The sequence below is a fragment of the Mycetomoellerius zeteki genome, unplaced genomic scaffold, assembly GCF_001594055.1.
Source record: "Mycetomoellerius zeteki isolate Tzet28-1 unplaced genomic scaffold, Tzet1.0 scaffold126, whole genome shotgun sequence".
Lineage (NCBI taxonomy): Eukaryota > Metazoa > Arthropoda > Insecta > Hymenoptera > Formicidae > Mycetomoellerius > Mycetomoellerius zeteki.
In genome coordinates this window covers 606,671-628,750 of record NW_017256190.1, presented here as the reverse complement: position 1 = coordinate 628,750, position 22,080 = coordinate 606,671, and the positions used below count along the sequence as shown (strand labels likewise).

Here is a 22,080-nt window from a genome sequence, read left to right as displayed (position 1 = left end):
CTTCCTTAAATTTATCTTTAGATGCTCCACGAACTATTTCATTGGCTACTGAGCATCTAAAGATAAATTTAAGGAAGCCTTAAGTACAAGGTCTGACTATGAATACGAGCATTAGGGCCCACAAAAAACTTAAGGCAGTAAGATCATTTAATATTGATTCGTTGTGTGCCATTCTATTCAGTTAGCTGTTTCAAATGCAGTGGCAGAGACACTTCCTAGAAATTTAGAGTTTTTAGTCAATGAAACATATAATTGGTTTTCATGGTGAATCCATTATTAATTACTTCTAAACTTAATATTAAATGAGGCACTTCATCCTTCAGTTTACGGAAAACACCATTGTTGACATCTATATTTAATAAAATATTTATTTAGGTAAAGAATAAAATGAAAATGTACAAAAATGTGTCTTTAACTTAACGTACGATTAAATATATATAAAAATAAAGTATAAAGAGGGTACCTATCATAACGGAGCATTGTCTGTTCCAATACCACGCATTTTCTGAATAGAAAGACCGTATTCCATAAGGCTGGAATCAGACTACGCATTGAATATTGAAGATTGAAAGATTGAAATTTGACCAATCAAAACAATAGGAGCTAAAATTCCTTTGTCCTCACTGGTCAAATTTTAATCTTTAATCTTCAATCTCAATCTTCAATGCGTAGTCTGATTCCGGCCTTAGAGTAATTTCCTTTACAATAGATTGTGCATCTAATAATTCCAAGTTTAGAAAAGCGGAAACAATTTTTCTCTTTAACTTGGAAAAATAAATTATACAAATTCCTAACTGTTTTAATACTGCAATATCCATTGACTCATCAATTAAAAGGCTATAAAGCTATCGCTTATATCTTTCCTTAAATCAGATCTAAAATTAGATGCAATATTTTTTAAAATTCCTGTAGTTTTTGATCTATGCACTTTAATTTGATTCATTTTGTCTTTAAAAATAGGGTTAATAAGTGCATTTAGATGATCAATAGATCTTATTGTACTATGACAGATAACAAAGAGTAACATTTTGACTTCAGTTACAGCTGTTTCGAACGAATATGTAGAATCTTTGTGATATTGTAATAATGTTAATTGTCTTCGACTGGAAAACAGTTTAGCAGTTTTAACATGTTTCGAGGTTTTTGAATGCTCTGTAAGAAGACCACGATGTGCCTTCAAAGTACATTTACAAAAATTTGCAAAAAAAGAAACTGAATATACATCCTCTGAAACTGCTTCAACTCAATCTTTGAGTAATGGATCTGATTTCCATTCTTTCCGATATTTTTGTGTATATGGAACTATCTTTTCCAGCATTTTTAATCTATTTAATCTCTTTCACATTTAACCTAATCGTTTATTAACGACACCAACTTTTGATTAAATTAATCGACGATCACAGATTACAGAAGTGTCAATAGCAGTTTAATTTATCGGTTTAATGTTTACGTTGGGAGCATTTATACTGGCTATAACCTGTAAAGCCCAATGTCCATGATGCTAAAACTCGGTCCGAGTTCTTGGATCGAGAAATGTGCAGCCAATCAACTTGCCGGTTTTCTATAAAAACTGTAAGCTGATTGGTTACACATTTCTCAATCCGAGAATTCGGACCGTTTTCTAGCATCCATGAACATTAGGCCTAAGAATTGATCAATTACCCCGGATCTACAATAGGGTTTTAAGACCTAAGCCGTAAGAAATTGACCAATTATAGTCGAATCCGAGGGGAATAATCGACTGTGATTCGCCCATTTCTTATGACTTAAGACTTAAAACCCTATTGTAAATCCGGGGTAAAGAACTAAAGGCAAGAACCAATCGTTTTAAAGAATCACTAAGCGCTAACTGATTAGTTTTCTCTGCTGAACGCAGCCAGTTGCATTTATCATTTCGTTTGACGATAGATTGATTGGCCAATTCCAATGGACTAATCGGCCAATTATGCTAATCGGCGAATCGTAAAGTGACCCTTATGGTGCGTTTCGAAACGTTCCAGTAAACGAGGATGGATTGAAACGGATTCACTTCTTCAGAAAAACGTATTCGCGAACGTTAAGTCAATCCTTTTCAATCCAAATTCATTTTATTCTTTTATAAAATTATATACAATTATCAAGCAGTTCTAAAATACGTTATCGTGAATTAAAAAACATAAAAATTTACATTAAAATCTACAGTTCGTGTTATTTTATAGAATTTTTACACTTTAATTAGCTTTCCCATAAAAGCGAAAGAATGATTGGCTACTGCGCCAACTTCCGCCACGCAATAAAGCCCTGTGCACAACAGAACAAATATCAGGAATAGGAATAAATATTAAGATTTCAACCTACCAGATACCAGTTACACCGGAATACATGGTTTCTGATAGGTTGAAAACTTAATATTTATTCCTATTCCTGATATTTTCTCTATTGTGCGCAAGGCCTAAAGGCGTGATCAGACTAGAGATTGAGATTGGATTGGAATTTAATCAATAGCTGCGTTAAGCAGACTCAACAGTTTTGCAACCGTTTTATGATTGTCTGCTGAGATAGGACCATTCTTGTAGATCTAAAAGTATGATCCAATCAGCTCGAAAGAAACTTCCAACAGTTGCAAAACGAACGTTCTGCTGAACGCAGCCAATCAGAAGAAAGAAAATCAATCTCAAGTTTAGTGAACTTGCTTTGATTGGTTAAATTCTAATCAAATCTTAATCTTAATCTCGAGTCTGATCACACCTTAAGCAGTACTGCGTTTTTTGTGTAGAAACATATTTTTCTATTCATTAAAATAATCCTTTTGTTTTAACATACTGACTATATTTACACGACACCCTTAATCGGGTTTAATAACATCCGTAGTTATGAAACTGGCCAATCACAGTCGTTCCATTCTTCCGAGGAACAGCTATGATTGACTAATTTCATAACTACGGATGTTATTAAACCCGATTAAACGTGCCGTGTAGCAGAGGTCAATGCTATAAAGAACGTATCTATAGATTTATATACATAGAATGCATTCCAATACATTCCGGAAAAAGTTTTTCAAGATACTTTTTCAAAAATTTTTTTTAATTTATAATACAAATTTTTAAAAATATTGAGGAGTATCATGAAAATTTTTCCTACCAGAGAGTTAGTCCGGATCTACAATGGGTGTTTTAAGACTTAAGCCATAAGAAACTGACCAATTATAATCGAATCCGAGGGGAATAATCGACTGTGATTCGCCCATTTCTTATGGTTTAAGGCTTAAAACTCGATTGTAGATCCGGGGTTAGAGTAAATGTTAATCAATTAATGAACAGTTAGGACATAACACAATTTATTGGACAAAGTGGTACAAAATTTTAAATATTAACCTTTTAATAATATATACTCTAAATATAAATTTATTGTTTATAAAAATCTGATAATGAATTTATTTAGAACCGTACATATTATTAAAAGCTTAATATTTGAAATGTTTTATCACTTTGTCCAACAATTGGTCCATGTCCACTAACTGACAATTTACCTTATCGCTTATGTTTTATTATATATCAGTCTCCAATGAGTTCAGAATATGGAGTCTAAAATAAGAACCAACTAGGGGCGATATTCATTGTCCATTCTTATTTTAAGACGTCTTAAGTAATGTCTTAAGATGCTAATGCGGCTCTCTGATTGGTTCATGATATCTTAAGACGGTCTTAATTAAATATAAGATCCGACTATTGAAGGTCAATATTCATAGTCCGTTCTTATTTCAAGATTGTCTTAAGATGCTAATATGGCCCTCTGATTGGTTCGTGACATCTTAAGACTGTATTTAAGACAGTCTTGAATATAATACTCGATTGTGAATACCGCCCGAAGTCTAATTATATTTTATATCTATGGTATAATAAGCAAACTGCGCATGTGCGGCTAGAACCGCGAAAACAATGCAAAATTTAAAAGTAATTTAAAGAGAATACGAGTCTCTACGAATTTTGTTTAATATTTTTCTGTTTTTTTTTTCATCATTTATGACGCGTCGACTTTCTGTTTCAGTGGAAGAAGAAGACCGAGAAGCATCGGGCGGCGATAAAATTCAAAGCTGCCGCCCGGATCGCTCGCGTGACGCACGATTTGTCTACGACCGTGAAGTTGACTGGCGGTATTTCGGAAACGATCGAGGAAGCGGATGAAAACGCGGAGTGAACTCCAAGCATCGCTGCGGAAGCTAGTACTTCGTATAGTCACATTTAGTCGAGCTTTTAAAAAAAGAAAAAGAAAACGGCAGAAGCCTCGTTAGCATCATAAACAGGAGTTGGGACATGTATTTGAAATACTTTTTAATGTGCTTTATTTGCAATACAAATGTATTTTGTATTTCAGCAAAGCACATAAAAGTATTATGTATTTTCTACTTAAAATCGAAAGATTGAAATATTTTTATTTTGTAATTCAAATAATAAGATCGATTGTCAATCAACACACATAATATTTGAAATACAAAATACAAAATACTTTCAATCTTTCGTTATTAATATTGGAATACAAAAAACAAAATACTTTTACATGCTCCTATGAAATACAAAATATAAAATATTTTCATGTGCTCCGTTGAAATACAATCATCTTACAAAACGTTTCTCAAATAAAAGTATTTCAAATACATGTCCTGATTACAAGATCAATATAGTCGCGAGATAATCGGTCGATCAGTCGCTCGTTAAGGAAAAGGAGACTGCAAGCGATACGAAGAGAGAGAAAGAGAAAGCCTACGGCTACAGAATTTATATTACATTTATTTATGTCTTTTCCCTCGTGTAACTTTTCTTACAATCTCCCACGCCTGCTTTCTCACTCTCAATGTCTTTCCAATCGAATGGTAAACTGTGGCACGGGACGAGGCTCGATCTCGTCTTCCCCCGAGGACGATGTCGTTGCTCACCGGGAGGGTTCGTCAGATGAGTCTCGCGAGGACCGAGAGCTCCGTTCTTTCTAAATTACATCCTCGGCAATGCTCGGCCCCACGCGACGGGATCACCGAGTTCGTCGCTCTTGAAAGCGTCCCGTGTGTAGGAATCGCGAACGTTCGCGATTTTCTTCCTGTCGGTCGAGACGAAAGGTTCGTTATGCCGCTGAGAATAACGCGGAATCGCTTGCGACAAGCGGGCTTCAAAACGGAACTTGATCGTCAAGTCGCTTTGTCTCGGCGAAACTGGGATAAAAGGCACGGATCACCGCCGAATGCATTCGATGGTAGAAAATCCGCTTCCTAAACTTCCTAAAATTCCTTCCTACATTTTCCACAAAGAATGCATATCGCAGAAGAAAGGCGCTTATTTTGTTCGAAAGCGATTGTGAAAACTTGTCTTTGTCAGTTAATTTCGGCAATGCATTACAATATCATATCTCTCTTAGTCGAGTGAATGTAAAACCACGGGATGATCTTATCGCGATAATATCGCAGATGATAAATCGATTTATTGCCGAGAATTACAGGTTAGCCGTGTTTTCAGTAGAATGTCTATTTTATAACTGTTGGAAATTTTCTTCGCCAAGATAGGACTATTCCTCTAGATGTAGAAATATAATTCGATCAACGCAAAGAAAACTACCAACAGTTGCAAAAAAAAAATATTCTATTAAACGCGATCAATGAATTACACAGAATTATACAGAATTACTTCATGATGCGCTCTGGCAACTGTGCATTTTATCCTAATTTCATGCGACGCGTTTGTGCCTTCGGATATTGGAAATCGCGTCTTGAAAGCTCGGACCGCTTCATGCGGGCTTGAATCGTGTACACCGTGTCTCATGGACGCGAAGGCTGTCGTTTAGAAACAGGAATCGATCTTGAATCACGCCAAGATACGTTGATTCTTATCGATAACCGATGAACCGACCTTGAATTGAACTACAGCACAGATTTCGGCGCCGTTGGTAATACATCGCGCACGAATGTAGTGCTAGTAATATGATGGACACGCACAGCTTGAATTAGTCGGTTCATTTGCTTTTCCATTTTTCTTTTTTAGGCTGGTAACTAATAATTTTACGAAGTGTACGTTTGATTGTATTTATAAAATGCTGTATATGCGATACTGTTAACAATACTCGGATTAAAGTCGATGTGAAGTTTTCGTGTCGAATATACGCGTTTTTGTTTCTGTTTTTCTCCATTTGAACGAACGACTGGAGCTTGCTCGAAAATGCCGATTATCCACGATAGGCTTATCTAAATTATTCTGCAGTCGGGCTATTTTGTTTGGTATCCTGTTAAATCTTCCTTTTCTTATTTCTTGTCAAATATTGGGACTTCTTCAAAAATATGCTATAGCGATCTTGATGACATAGTGCCTTGTTGGACTCTTATTGCAGTTCACCGCCCTTTTGTGTTTGCTGTTGTTGTTGATCCCGTTGTTGCTGCGCTTGTAATGTATCCTTAATATGTTTCTCAACCTGTGAAAGATAGACGGATGTATAAATACAAAATAGATGATGTAAATGCAATAAAGAGGTAAATTAGAACAGATCATATATCTCTTATTCAAAATATTTCTTTTCTATGTACATTTTTACGTTATATTTAGCAAGAAAATTGCAAAAAATAAGATGCTATTTTTTTCATTAAGATGATAAATTTAATTTAAATATTTAAATTTCTTTATAAAAAAATTTCAACTTAAAAATTCATTCTTATCTTATTATTGAACAAATGTTTTGAATTTGTATTCTATTGACAAAGTACTTATCAATAGAAACATGAATTTAAAGCAGCTAGTAAATTAAGAAACATGTATGCTTTTGTATCGCAAGTATAATCCTGCTCATTTAAATATTTTATTAGTATACGTACCACTTTTTTTACATGTCTATATGCACCAGATTCTGTATTTCCATGAACATTGTCCACTTTGTACGGCGGTCTAATAGTGACATTATTAAATACAACAATATTAGCTCCATTCCACGTAATATCTTGAATAGTTTTTGAAATAGCAATAAAGAGCTTCTGTCCCTCTGGAGATACTCCGGCCTGCAGAGCCATTACCAGTCTCCTCTTCTCATCGATCTGATTACGGACTCTCGTGTTTAGCCTTTGTAAATTAAGGCTCTGTGGTGGTTCACTGGTAGTAGGACTAACTTCTCGTGTCACTTGAACGTTGGACACAAGGGATAAATTTACTATATGTATATCATTTAATGAGGGTCTCCCACTTGACGATGGAGATTCTAACAAAAATTACTATTAAGGAAAATTTTTCTATGCAACAGATAAATGTCGATTTTCATAATTAGATCTTGATGAACTAAGGCAACTGGTTTATGGCAAAATAATAGCATTCGGCAAAAACTTTTAAATTCTAAAGTATTAGATGATTATTATATAATATTTAATTTCATAAATGTAATCATAACTTCAATGAATTCATTGTAGATTAATTGTCACAGAATTGTGAATTTTCTGTTTATCAATAAAAGGTTGTTCCAATATACATTAAGATATTCAATGACTTTTTAAATTCAACAGTGATTAACGTTATTTATATATATATATATATATATCACTGATAGTCGATCAAAAAATGTACAAAGATAACAAGTGCACCAGCGAGCGAGACAGACTATCGACGACGAGTGTACGGTCACGTGCTCTCGAGATCGGTCAAATACACAAGACGTCGTGTGATACGCGGTACCATGTCGACGAAGGAACGTGAAACATGGTCAACACGGACGACAACAAAATATACATGCACGAAGACGGACGGGTTGGACGGGCAGGCAGATAGACCAGCATGGTTGACGGTGATAAGATGAAACTAACCTGAATCGCGCGACCGAGTTGCCACATACGTGTTCCGAACGAATCGTATACGACGTGGACGACGAACGTCGTCGAACTCGCGGTACGGAGTGACGAGGAGAGCTCGCGTTAATAAACGGCGCAAATCGCCGTCGTAGCGACGCGACGCTATTTACACTGCGTCCCCGCGCGGCGGAAACGCACGCGGGCGACCACCGTCGTCGTCGTCACTGTTGCCGTGGTTGGCCGGTGCGGTTTTTGCGTAAAAAGGATACTTAGTATCAGCATTTTGGTCTGTGGATCGAACGCCAACACCTCACCCTCTATCTCCTTCTCATGGCAGGTTTTACAGAGCACCGTGCTGCCGATGCTAAACCAGTCGCTGGCTCCGGCCATTTTTCACTGCCGACGGACTCGCGATCGCGACGCGCCGTCCCTCTCGCGGCTACGTGTGTCGTATGTACGTGTACACCATCTTGCGAGCGACCTTTCCAATATTTCCGAGATACTTCCAGTTGTCCTCGAGAGAGGGCGCCACGTGCCAGCTTCGCCGAAATCACTAGGAGGGCGTTCGCTCTTTGCAACATTCTTAGTGATTCTTAGGGCGCAGCAAAATGTTCTGTGATTTAAAAAAGGTTGGTTTTTTATTCCTGCATTCTCTGAACTGGTGCACACCTTGGTGAAAAAGTTTCGCTGAAATTATTCCACGTTTTGGAATATTTCAACGAAATTGCTGAAAATTTGCTGAAACTTCACTGAAAGTGAATTTTTCAGCTAACGTACTGAAAAATCACTGAAATTCAATCGAAATTTCTCTGAAATTCTTGCTAAAATTTGTTTGAAAATTTTGCTAAAATTTTTCTGAAATTTTGTCGAAAATGAATTTTTCAGCGAAAAATCGCTGAAATTAAACTGAAATTTTGTTGAAAAGTGTTCCAAAACGTGGAATAATTTCAGTAACATTTTTCCACCAGGGCACGGTGAAATAAGTTGAAGTGAAACAAATATACGTTACCACAAAAAAGTAATCCCAACAGCATAGAAGTTGCAGTAATATTGCAGCAATATTACACGTTGCAGCAATGTTGCTGCAAGTTTTGTGCTGTTGGGGAAGTAACGCATTCCTTTCGTTCTTCTCAAGCAAAACAACATGTCAAAATGATTTCAAAATGATGATTAAAAGTCATTTTTTAATCATTTCCCATTCATTTTAATGTCCCCATACAGCACAGAATTTACAGCAATATCGCTGCAAAATCTCTGCAATATTAATGCTGCAACATGTAATATTGCTGCAATGTTGCAGCAGTGTTGCTGCAACTTTTGTGCAACTTTGTGCTGTAGGGGTCATTATGACGTTATCATAACTTGTTACCTCTACAGCACAAAGTTGCGCAAAAGTTGCAGCAACACTGCTGCAACATTGCAGCAATATTGCACAGATTTTGCAGCGATATATTGCTTCAAATTCTGTGCTGTATGGGTATTCTGCTTGGATTTGATTATGAACAGGGTTGGGAAAATTATTTTTGAGGTCGGTATTCATATAGTCAGATCTTATATTCAAGACCGTCTTATAAGTGCAGTCTTAAGAAGTCATGAACCAATCAGAGGACTGCATTAGCAGCTTAAGATATTACTTAAGACGGTCTTAAAATAAGAACCGACTATAAACACCAGCCTGAGAATTGGAAAGAGATGAGAAATAAGTTGAACTTCGATTAAGAATTAACCGTAAATTGTAGAACTAGATCTCATAAGTTACTTTTTATTATAGATTTATTAAGTACAGTAAGTTCGGGTTTTTCAAATTTTGTTCAATTTTTTATGTTCCATTTTATTTGCTCCAATTTTGTATTTTTTATACTCAATTTATAACAAACACATATAAGGTAACTTAAAAAATAATTTAATTTCCTACCTTGATTAGGAGCATTCATGAGTGAAACGGAACGCACTTCAAATTTCACAAATATTTTGAAATATTTGATTGACCAATAAAAAGAAAGAATTTCAAAGAATATGCTTCGAAACATTTGTAATATCACGTTAATCGTACCCATAATATTAAAATGACATCAAAACGGCTCTAAAATGATAACTAAGAATTATTTTTCAATCAATTAACGTTAACGTGACTATTGTTCTGTTTCAGTATGCGTGGCCGCGCCGGCGACTTTTCGCGGCTCTTCTTCGGCCGTTCTCGAACTCGTCCGTCGTCACTCGGCTTGGCGGGCAGTTCGTTCGTTCGCGCGGCGCGCTCTGTTTCCAGTTTAGAATCGGCGCCTAGATGAGCGTGTCATCCCGTCCGCGGCCGGGCCAATTTTCTCAAGCGACACAGCGTGTAAGTAAGTGAGTGTCCTTTTTACCGTACCCGGACGTCACCGTCTTCCTTACACCCCGTTCTCCGACGGTAAGGAGCGATCACCGCCGTCATTGTGCTGTGGAAATTCGTTTCGCGAATTGTGTTGAAACGACGAGAAGTTAGACGCGCGACGGCAAGTCAAGTGACAGTGTCCCGACGGAACGACTTCGACCGGAAGCGAAGGTACCGTTCTTCCTTTCAACCGAATTCTTCATCCGTTCGCATTTCGGCCGTTAATTAATACGGGAATTGATTCTCGACACTGTTTATCACGGCGTCATTAGCATACCTACATGTGCCTTGAAGTTGTGTGATGATATAATGAGATCGCTCGTGATGAATAAAACATTTATAATGAACGTGATATGCCGTGATATAGCGTGATATGTCACGGTGATAACATCATTTTGCGTTGACTATTAGCGTCTCTTTATCAATCGCGTCGACAAAGTAATATTTCGATCGGGGCTTCTTTTTATTCACTTCCGGAATTTTCACCTTTACCTTTGCAGTGTCTTATGTCTTTAAAGATAGGATAAGGTGATACAGTTTTGAATATGATATAATTCTGAGAAATAAGATCTGAATCCAATTTTCGAAATTTGATTTTTTCCTGGTAGAAAATTGAATTCAAATTTCATTTATTTTTTGTTCAAAATTGTACCATGTGCGAAATTTTATTCACTTTACCTTTCACTTTACCTTTTTAACTTTTCGTTTTTTGGATCTATGAGTACTTTTGTTCATTTTGAATACTATGAATTTTCAATTCTACGATAAATGTAGTTGTCGTGCCGGGAAAGAACGGTTTAAAATAATAACGGTGCTAAAATAATAAAAAAAATTATTTAGCTAAAAAAATACAGATTCGAAAATAATTTTGTTGGATGTTTGTTATTAAAATAATTATGTACGATGCTCAAGCTGGTTGTTAGAACATCAATACTTTTTGCAGCGTTACGTTGAGAAAAATTGCTTTGAATTATTCTAGCTGAGAATCATAATAGATTTATCTATTTTAAATCAGAATTTTAAATAATACAATCAGGCTTTTTATATACCTTGTATATACTTTATACAAGAAGAGAATTTTTTTCTTAGAATTTACCCTGAAAATATGATAGTCCTGGGACAACATTGTATTTCGAAGAATTTAATGTAAATTTCTCTTATTCATTAATAAAACTATAATAAAATAAATAAGTCTAATTAATTTTACTGAAGTGCATGGTAAAAATCTTTAAAATATCGTATGTACCATAACTATCATTTATATAATATATTTTTGAAGTAAATTAAAAAAAATTCTCTCCATGTGTGTGTGTGTGTGTGTGTGTGTGTAAGTAATCATTAAGCTTTATTCTATTCCAAGGTGACGTCAAGTGGCACTCTAAACGTCTTAATGACGTTTTAACGTCAATAAGGCGTAATTAAAATATGTCATCTTGCTACTTGGAATATAATTATTTTGATAGTCCAACAAAATTATTTTCAAATCTGTTTCTAATTAAATTTTTGGGTGATTGTTTTTTCCGTGTTATTCCCTTATTTCATTGACTTTTTGTATCATACATACTAGTTAATTCCTTGACTTTGTAAAAATCTAAAAAATTTTCTCCATTTCTTACAAATGATTAATAATGAGCATAAATTTTCCCATAATTTGTGTCATAGTTTCCGTAATCAGCTTATTTAACGCGCGTTTATTTCAAGTTTCTTTTAATGAATTAAGTTAATACTCTCGTCCGTGATTACGGAAATGGATTAAGCCATGTCTCTTTTGATTAAAAACAGATTTTTGTATTCTTATTAAAAGAAGCTCTTTACATCGTTTAATTCGTGGGAATATTTAATTGAGATCTTTAATGTGGAAAAAATGATTTAAAAATTTATCCAGATTTCTCAGATGGAACACAAAATCAATAAAAAACCAAGATATGACATCAAGTATAAGTCATTTTAAGAAAAATTATAATAATGTCATTGAATATGATTTTGTGATGAATTCTTGATGTAACAATTTGTAATTACAAAATTACTTAAAAATCTGAAAATAATTTTGTTTAACTATCAAAATATTTATGTACTCAAGCATTAAAATAATTAGAATACTTAAGCACAATAAGCAACGTTGTATAAAATATTGACATCCCAGCAACCATCTTAAGTGTTCTACAAATTATCGTGATGGTTGAACAAAATTATTTTCAGTTCTGTATGTAATTAAATTTTTAGATACTTTAGAATAATTGTTCTTTCCGTATCTTTCTCGAAATCTTTTTTCCGTTAATAAAATTTTTCGAATTGTTTCGAAAGTTTATACGCTTCGCGTTGAAAAATGATATGGTAAGATTTAATATACGCTGCTCGATACGCTGCTCCTTTAGTGACAAAATATTTGACTGGGTTGACTGCTAAACAGATTATCGTTCGTTCATCTTCCCCGACGTGTTTATCTCTTTGCACTTGGCTCGTGCGGAGAGATTCATTTTTCTAAGTAAAGTGCAGATAAAGTTCAGAGTCGCGGACAGGTAGTAAGAACACGTTCCCACGTTTTATATGCATTCGGGGCATCACGTATCGAAGATTAATCGAGACGGCTGAATTTCATTGTGCGCGATTCGTGAAATATGAGTTTGAGTACGTCATGGTAGATAACATCTAAAACGGAGCGATTTTTTTCTCTTGCTGTTATTTACCGAGAAAAATATAATAGAATACGCAAGCAGATTCTTGGATCTTGGAGAGAGCTTCGCGAATTGTATGTATGAAATGCGGAGTGTATTTTTGCTTCGTGTAATACTTTTACGTCCGAATGAATGTTTCTGCCTCCACCTACGAGCATTTGCCTCATTCTTATTTGCATAACTCAATATTTTAAAGGTTACGAATATCACGTAAAAGAACGTTATTTGTAACGAAGGAAGAGTTTCGAATCGTGAACGCTGTCGAGAGTATAATAATTTGATTATAATCGTTGAATTCGATAAATGTTAAATATGTGCTCTTTAAAAAGTTAAACGATTTAAGCTAAATGATAAATGAGGAGCAGACTTTCAAAATGCGTTTTGTCCAAAACTTGTAATATTCAGAAAACGAGAAAGAAAGAAACTACGCATTTTACAGAAAATAACAACATGTCAATCAGTAGGACGTGAAATATTAAACAAAATTGCTAAATACTTAATTGCTAAAAATGTCAAACAAATACATTTTGTTTGTCTCTAGTTAAAAAACACAATCCACTTCGAAATGTTTTTTCAGCATATAAATTAACGATGAAAAAATATTTTTTGAACATCTCAGAGTAGTTTATAGGTAATATAAGTCATTCAATACTAAACTACACCATCTCTAATTTAAAAAAAATGAAATTTTGGACAAAATTCATTTTGAAAGTCTGCTCCTCAAATATTAAGCCTAGCAAATATTAAATGCGTGCTTTGTAAAACGATGCGTTTCAATAAATATTAAGTAGATAAACAGTTCGGCGATCAAGAGAACTAGATTGCTCGTTGGGAATATCTATGAATATCAAACGCCTGTGAGAGAGCAGTAGACAGAGATGCTATTTAATCCTCCTTGCTTTGTTCGAAATTCGAGAGTATTTCAAATCCGCTTCGTAAAGTTGAAAGGGTTCCGTCTGAATCATTTCGAAGTTCTCCGGGACTTTCATTTAGCTCGTAGCTTTATTGTTGTTCCTTCCGTCCGTCTTCAAGGCAGTTGATTCACCGTGGTCCGTTGGTCTCTTAATAAAATAGAACGCATTATAATCGTTGATGAACTCAAGAATTTAACTTTTTTCTCATTATACGTTTCAATTGTAACATCGTTCTAATCTCTCGTTTTATTCTCTATTTCGTCCATAGAAGACTTTTCACCTGCCCGTCCATTCATCCGAGGATGAACGTCGTAATAAAAAAAGAAATCCATTGCGGAAGTTATTCGAATTGATCAATAGATTAAACCGATTGGATTAAGTGGTTAATAACACTTATTTAGAAGCGGTACGAATTGACGACCGGAGTGACATGGGTGTGATTTACGGCACATATTGCGAGCTTCTCGACACAATACTGCGTCGCGGGCGAGATCAACGAGAATAGATTTAAGCATCTCATTTAGTTGTTCTCTCATTTAGTTGTTCTCCTGCAGAATTCTCAAACTTTCGTCATATTTTAATTTTACGCTTTTAACTCAGACTGTCTGAGCAGCAACGTACAACAAGATAAAATAGAATCGTTTCCATAGATACAATCTTTACCATTGATTTTATCCGGCTCCTTTTGTCGTAATATTTTCCACGGTAATATCACGTAGCTATGGGCTATTTTCTAAAAAAAGAAGATATAAAACCTTGCAGTAAGGGTAAGGATCATACAGTACATGATTCAAGTACATCGTTACGATAGTAGATAACAAATCATAATAATATTCGCTCTTACAATTTCTGTTGCTAACTTGGCCACATAATAAATTTCATGGAAACTGTCACTGCAATTGTATGGATGTGTCAGCTTTAGTTACGTTTTCATTGTATTGTGATACTTATTTGGAAGTATTAAAATCGTTCGTAACGATCGAAAGTTTCCGTTAAAATTTTCTTGGTAAGAGTTACTTATATCATTTATAATGACATTTTTTATCTATTTTTGAAATGATTTTTTTATTTCGTTTTGAAAATTTTTGTTAGATATTAAATTATGATATAAATTTATATGCGAGACTCTATTAGAATATGTATCGTGTCGCTATATTAAGATTAATCAAAATAGTGTATAAATACTAACAGTTAAATATTAAGAGAGACAAGAAATTATATCTAAAATTAATCGAATCTTTCTCTTTCTCTTTTTCTTTTTATTGCAAATAAACTTGCAATAATGTAATTGTTAATATCTTTAAGCATTGGAAAAATAGTGGAACAAAATTTTCAGACGCATCGGGAAACTGCTTCAGGAGAATTTAAATAAAAAATGCAACGTTTACTTATACATAACTATTCACGATGATAACAGTTTGCGTTTTAGGTAACAACATTTACAATTACAGCCATAACTTTAAACCTTGAGAAAGCTTAAAGATTCTTTAATGTTGAGCTTGCCGATGGAAATTATTATTATATTATACAACACAACGTGGTATTAACAGATAATGACTGCAAAATGATGGAAGTTTTTACTTTGAAATTCAAATAATATGGAATGTGTTCTCTTTCGCGGAAATTTTCGTCTAACTGGGGAAAAAAATTCATACAAATATTGAGTTTTCACTTTGGAATGTCGTGTATTCAATTTTTCACGAAATAAATTATTCTGTCTCGATTTTTTTTCTCAATTTATTTATTTTATTGCAGATTCACAGATATTGACAGCCGTGAGATTTTCATCGCTTAGAGACCACGTCGATTTTTCTTTCTGGTTCAATTTTTTTCTCTCTTCCGGTTTCTTTTTTCTTTTTTTCTTTTCGTTTTGCCAATAGACACGTGTGCGAGTAAGCTATTCATGACAGATCTCATAAATAGGTACATGCGTTTACATAGGACACATGATTGTTAGCTGATATAAGTTGACTTACAGCTATTAGGTACGACGCACTCGGTAAAGCAGACAGGAAGGGAAATTAGGGCGAATAAAGGATACTCCCTAGCGTATCGTTTTCGATCTCGCGGTTTAAAGAACAGGAAAGTTTTGTGCGGAAATTGATGTCATATTGATACAATCTTATGCTAGCTTTGTTGCAAGTGGTGCGGAGAATAGCTTTAAAATAATATATCTGTAAAGTAACTTGATATCGTTAAAAAATTTTGTAGCAAAAGATTTTTTCAATCCGAGTATTTTCGTTATCGTTGAAATATCGCTGTTATTTACCAATAACATGAAAAGACAATTTTTAGAATTATTGATAAAGTTTTGTTTGAATATTTTAATATATGATATATTATAGACATACTATATATCTTTATATCCATATAGATTAATATATTATATTATATATTATATCTATATATATTATATCTATATAGATATATTATGTATCTATATAGCGCACATTTTATGTGTATTGTATGTTTATTTAGTTTTATCAGAATTATATTTTACTTATTTCTCTGACTTACTAAATTTCTTGAGAAATTATTTTATTTGTTTTAACAACTATTGATAGAAATTTTAATTGCGTTATGTCCTGTATCGGACTGTTCCCAGTTTCGATAACTACTTTTCTCAAAACGAGGAATTAATTTGTTAAACTTTTCTTCCAGATTATTCATTTGGAAAATGAACAATCGCTGTATCGTATCTTTTAATACGTTCAGAAATAACAGTAATAAGTTTATTGAATAAAATTATCAGAAATTTAGTAGATATCTCTTAGTAATAGCTTCAGTTGTTTGAATGAAAGAAACACACTTTGAACTTTGTAGTCAGCTTGAATTGCCACACTCGTGGTATTCCTAGAGTTTGATCCATATAGATCTAAAATATATAGATCTAAAATCGTTTTTACTCTTCTCAAAAGTTGTCTACACGTGACAGGCAATTTTCCAAGTTATTTTAAGAATATCTATGTAACTGTCAATAATCGGTATTTTTAAAATTTTCGCGAGATTGACACATAATTTTAGTTACATTAACAAGTTATGTTAGACAAACGATAATTTAACAATTGATAAAATAGCAGCAATGAGATAGGGTTGATATATTATATAATTAAATTTGAAAATGGTCTGAAAGGAAACGACTCTTGAATAATCAACAGATAAATACAGAGAGCCACTTAAGTAAATGCGAGAGATATTTGAATATCGAAATTCTTATTCCATACACGTGAATCGAACTGTAGTCTAATGTTACCATTTTCAGTATCTTTGTATCCAAAACGCCCTTTCTCTTTATATTAACTCGCTCTTAAAGTCGTTCTTTTCGAAGTAATAAAATTAGCACTTCGCGAAGTGGCCGGCGACTTCAAGCGTCTTTCAGCTTCTTTCCTCGACGTTAAATGCGAATCAATTGTTTTCCGTAGACGAGTACAGGTACACGCGAAGTTGCAGTACGTTCACGCGCTTTGTTTTGTTTGTATAAATATAAATTTATGTTCAACACGTGCTACTTGTTTAGAGGCATAAATCACGACACTAGACGTTATCGCGGGTATCTCGCGAATGACAATCGGGTGGCGATGAGCGAAGCTTATCTGTTCCGCTACTGCCAGAGGAGAATAGCCCTGTGCGGTATAAATTGCAAATCGCACAGGAATGAAAAACGTAACCGAGATACCATTGAATCAGCGCGGAAAAGACGCGATCAATTTGCATGCAAATCTTTTCTCTTTTTCTCTTTTTTGTCACTATCGCGGTTTTTCAATCTATTCCGTCATAGGACTTTGAAAAGCTGTTGTTGCCTGTAATAGTTGACTGTTGCAAATTAATCGAATATCTGATAAAATTTGCATAGACATATTGAGATTTCTATTCTCCGGTTGAATTATAATTGACTTTATAGGTTGCGACTATAAAGAGATTTTTACAGCGATTGTCTTTTATCTCGTAACATCTATCGATAATTAAAAAATGCATATATTTCATTTAACAATGAAATATAAAAGAGTGCAATATTATCCAGTTTATATATTCGAGAAATGACATCATAACTTCTGATATGAAAAAAACAATGTGCACTGATAGAAAAGATTGACTGAATATGGCATAGCACTTTTAATTGATTGCAGCAGCCAATTTTTAGTTGTGTTAGCCTATCAAAATTCTATATATTGCGAATAGGTTAACGTAACTAAAAATTGGCTGCTTCAGCCAATTAAAAACGCTGTGCCATATTTTATTATCTAATTTACTGCAACAGCGAATCTTTTCTTTCAGTGTGGTCATTCTCGTAATACGGATAAAAATTGTGATTTTCTACATGTTAAAATTTGCATCATATTTGCGTAATATAAATCGATTTTTAAAAACACAGAAGCAGTCGGTGAAGTTAGCGATCTTAAATTTATGCAGTGTCGATTAGGGCTCCTACAGACGAGCACTTTGTAGCGCCATAATCGAAAGCGCAAATCCATTCATACGGAGCTATTAAATTCTGTGGCGCTACAGAAAAATATCACGAATATATTCATATGGGTTACTTCGTGGCGCGACAAGAAGCGTTGCGGATGCGTTCAGATGGGCGAATTCATGGCGCGACAAAGAAGCGTATGATGAACGGGCCGGCGCTTTCGATTGTAGTGCTACAAAGTCGCTCGTCCGTAGGAGCCCTTAGTTGGTATAAAAATTTCTGTCGATCACATACGCGACATAACTCGAGAAAGATTTTGTCCCAGAATTTCGCAAAATTAAATTAGCTTACATTTTAACAAGAGGAGAAGATATAGGAAAGTGTAAAGTTATTAAACTTAGAGTCGATTGTGAAATTTTCTATCCATTTCGGAAATGAGCATTCGCGTCACTTCATCTTTATCCGTCTTAGACTGATGGCAAAGAACGTAATTGTTACAGTCGTGGATGTAAAAAGGCAGAGAAAAACGTATAAGTCATGGAAGATTATTGTCTGGATGCGGTTAGGTACATACACGTTTTCTCTGCCTTATATGGAAGTAATTTTGTTGAAATATACTGAAAATTTTAGCTAGTTGTAGATTTGAAAATAATTTTGTTTGCCCATTAAAATAATTATATAGGAAACTCATACATACTGAACTATGCTGCAAAAAGTTTGATATTCTAGTAATCAGCTTGAGTGTCTCGTACACAATTATTTTGAAAGTTGAACAAAATTATTTTCACATTTACTCTCTGAATTCTTTGAAGTGGAATCTGTATGAAAAGAGTGAAAATTGAGTCAGTTTTGAAGGAGAGAGTGGTTCAATTTTCAATTTTTAAGAGCGACATTTCACTCTTCAGAGAGTGAGATTTATTTTAAAAGTTAGAGTATAGCTAAATTTTCTAGGTTTTTTTCTGTATATTCTTCATCGATATCACTACGATAATTACATTTCATTCTTTACCATCAGCGTTTTAAACTCTTTTAGATTGTTTAGTTTTTATCAGAATTAAATTCGAGAACGTGAAAAACTTTCGCATTTTTCCGTATCAACGTTTTCCTGTATGTCGGAACAACTAACTGCTCGACGATCGGCGAGAACTTACAATCGCACGAAAATAAAATGTTTGCATCTCTCCACGTGTCTGTTCGGATTGCGACATTGCACGTGGCGGAAAAGGGTAAAACAAGGTGTGGGCCCATTGCCAGCTGGCCTGGGACGATCGCTCGATGACAGAAATCAGCGTAGCCGAAATAACGGCTTGTCTGTCAGTCGCCCAAAGTTGCGAGGCGAGATATAACCGGACGAGATGTGAATTACTTTTCGTAACATACTTTCCGTATTATGCTTAAATATACGTATATACGGTGCACGTATATACGAGTATGTTTAAAGGCTGTAGGTATTATCTTGTACGTGTAATCTTTAGAAGCCTGGTCTTTTATCTATCGATCTACCGCGCGCTGCGTTGACAACCTTAAATTAAAATCGCCGTCATGCGTGATGGGATTTGCGCCGTTTAATCAACGATGATATTCGCTGTTATCGCGGTGAAATATTAGTCTGTGCCACTCGTGAGATTACATTAGTTCATTTACGCAAAAATCTGTCTAGTTAAGGGAAATTATAAAATGATTTTAAATAATAAATTTCAAATTATATTCGTTTCATATGGAAAGAAAGATTTTGTTGAAGTATCTAAAAACTTAGTTAAATACAGATGTGAAAATAATTTTGTTGGACCATCAAAATAATTATGTATATAGGACATTCAAGTATAATAAACAATGCTATAACAAATTTTGACATTGTAGCGATCAGCATGAGTGGCCTGTATTTATTTGGATAGATTGATAAAATTATTTTCAAATCTGTATCTAGCTTTTTCTGTATCTAAATTTTTAGATATGTCAGTAAAATTGTTCTTTCCATGCACTGTAACTTATTAAAAAATATGTGGTATTAGGAAATAAATGGCATCTACATGTGGTATTTTATAATTATTTGAAAAACTTATTTAAAAAAGACGCAAAATCGATCCACTCTAAATGGATTTTCAACGGCTAAAAAATTAGACTAGAAAGATTTTCAATGCAAATGAAATGCCGTAAGTAAAGAACGATAACTAGATAAATCAGAATTGTAACATAAATTTCTCCGTGGAAGGGAATATTACTGTTCGATTGTAATCCGATATGAAATAGGTTTCATCTGTAAAACGCATGCATTTTTCTAGACGAAAGACACGTTCTGCTAATAATTTTATCATTTCGAATGATTCTCACATAGAGATTCGTTACCGATAGATTAATTCCAATGACGGGGACGAGCACGTAATCCCACTAACGGAATTGCCGCGAGATTTTCGATAACGCTTCTTTTGATTGTTTTAGATTTTAGAATGTTCGGTTAATTGTGCACGAAGCTTTTTCAATCCTTCATTAGTGGTTTCTCTTCTCGTCGAGCAAATTTCCTTCGATTCATTGCGTGTTGATTTAATAACGATTCTGCTTTTTTGTAATCATTTATTCGAATCCTTCATTCTGCTTATATTTATTTTATGTAGACAGCCTCGCAACAGAAAAATAGAGGGAGCAGTTGCCTGTATACTATTATTTTGTAACTCTTACCGAGACATTGTCGTTAGGAGTTGCAGACAAAGTCTAGTTGCAGAAAATATCAGTTTAAGGTTTGAAGATTTTATTAAATAAGCAAAACATTCAAAGTTTGTCTGGAGTTTAGCAAACGCAATTCATTGAAGCAATTTATCACGTAAACAGTTTACATCTTCATTTGTACTCAAAGTCGCGTTTTCAGTTTTATCGCAGTTTTCCCAAGTACCACGCAAATATGCTTTTCATGTATGCGATTTTGATTATAGCACTGCTAACAACTTAAATTATTGTTGTTATCGCGCGGGTATATAAGATGAAAATATAAGCGTGCAATTATGAGAGGTACAATTCATCGCTCTAGAAACTATCACGTATTACCTAATAAATATGCCATTGATGCGTCAATTAATATCGAGATAAATTGTGAAAAATGATATATATTTGTTATGACATTGATGTTATGTGAAATAAATTTTATTATAAATCAATTCTGATCTTATATTCTATTAAGTATACTTTTATGGCTACTATTGTACAATGAGGTTATATAAACAGATAAAATTAGCCTCCAGCAGTATATATTATATATATATATATATATATGGGTTTTAATACTGGAACTGGCACATATTTGTCGATGCGGAAACATTTACTATCGTTAAATTTGAAAACGTTCTCACCCTGACAGATTGTTGATGTGTGACTATTTACAGATTATCTGCTATTCTCTCTCTTTCTTCTATATGTTGTATTCAATTTTAGGCAACATACGCAAAACATTATATACGCAACTGGATTTCTTAAATGTGAGTGCTTAAAAAATGCAATTAGAATATTTTGTATTTTTGAGATTACTTATGATAATTTACAATAATTCATGAGACGTACGATACAATAAATTGAAATTAAAAATAGAATAAGCAAGAAATTATTTTGAAAGAAATAATACATATCTATAATTATTTTTAAGACAATTCTATAATTTTAACATAGAATAACTTTATTTAAAGAATTGTAAACGTAAGATATATGAATTTTCAATGCATTTTTCTCAAAAAATGTGACTTTTATACGCATAATTTTATTCAGCGTTTCTTTCTACAGTTAAGAACAATTCCTCTTGTCAAGTTCATTCTAAAAAATATTAAATATTTTAAAAGCTTGAGATGTTTAGTAGAACGAAATATAAATGCAACATCTTTATGCAGAATTATATTTTTTTGCAAGGTCATTTCTTGGTATGCTGCAGAAGTCTCGTCGTGTACGCT

At 34.0% G+C, this 22,080-nt stretch overlaps 3 protein-coding genes across 6 annotated transcripts in view; 2 read left to right on the top strand and 1 right to left on the bottom strand.

The window, feature by feature from the left end:
- The window catches only part of LOC108731387 (NACHT and WD repeat domain-containing protein 2), a 16,830-nt gene extending 12,546 nt beyond the window's left edge, over positions 1 to 4,284 (top strand). Inside the window, exon 26 of the mRNA XM_018461696.1 lies at positions 4,027 to 4,284. Within this exon, the coding sequence (XP_018317198.1) occupies positions 4,027 to 4,176 (150 nt within the window). The 3' untranslated portion in view covers positions 4,177 to 4,284. The remainder of the gene's footprint in view (positions 1 to 4,026) is intronic.
- A 1,853-nt stretch (positions 4,285 to 6,137) lies between these two features.
- LOC108731378 (protein LSM12 homolog) lies at positions 6,138 to 8,173 on the bottom strand. The gene is made up of 3 exons (XM_018461678.1): positions 8,053 to 8,173; positions 6,827 to 7,203; positions 6,138 to 6,429 (listed from the first exon to the last, which is right to left on the bottom strand). Exons 1-3 carry the CDS (start codon positions 8,171 to 8,173, stop codon positions 6,340 to 6,342), a joined length of 588 nt encoding a protein of 195 aa, XP_018317180.1. The 3' UTR covers positions 6,138 to 6,339.
- Positions 8,174 to 10,074: 1,901 nt separating this feature from the next.
- Positions 10,075 to 22,080, top strand: part of LOC108731415 (pyroglutamylated RFamide peptide receptor) — an 86,778-nt gene continuing 74,772 nt past the window's right edge. For all 4 annotated transcript variants that reach the window (XR_001937020.1, XM_018461748.1, XM_018461746.1 and 1 more), the window contains exon 1: positions 10,075 to 10,325. The gene's annotated coding sequence lies outside the window, so the exon portion shown is untranslated. The remainder of the gene's footprint in view (positions 10,326 to 22,080) is intronic.

What these genes read in the sequence shown, in the direction of transcription:
- LOC108731378 (XM_018461678.1), bottom strand. Translation starts at nt 8,173, where the DNA reads ATGGCCGGAGCCAGCGACTGGTTTAGCATCGGCAGCACGGTGCTCTGT. An exon ending in GACCAAAATGCTGATACTAA is followed by an intron (nt 7,204 to 8,052) that starts GTATCCTTTTTA and finishes AATTTTTGTTAG; the next exon opens with AATCTCCATCGTCAAGTGGG. An exon ending in ATAGACATGTAAAAAAAGTG is followed by an intron (nt 6,430 to 6,826) that starts GTACGTATACTA and finishes TATCTTTCACAG; the next exon opens with GTTGAGAAACATATTAAGGA.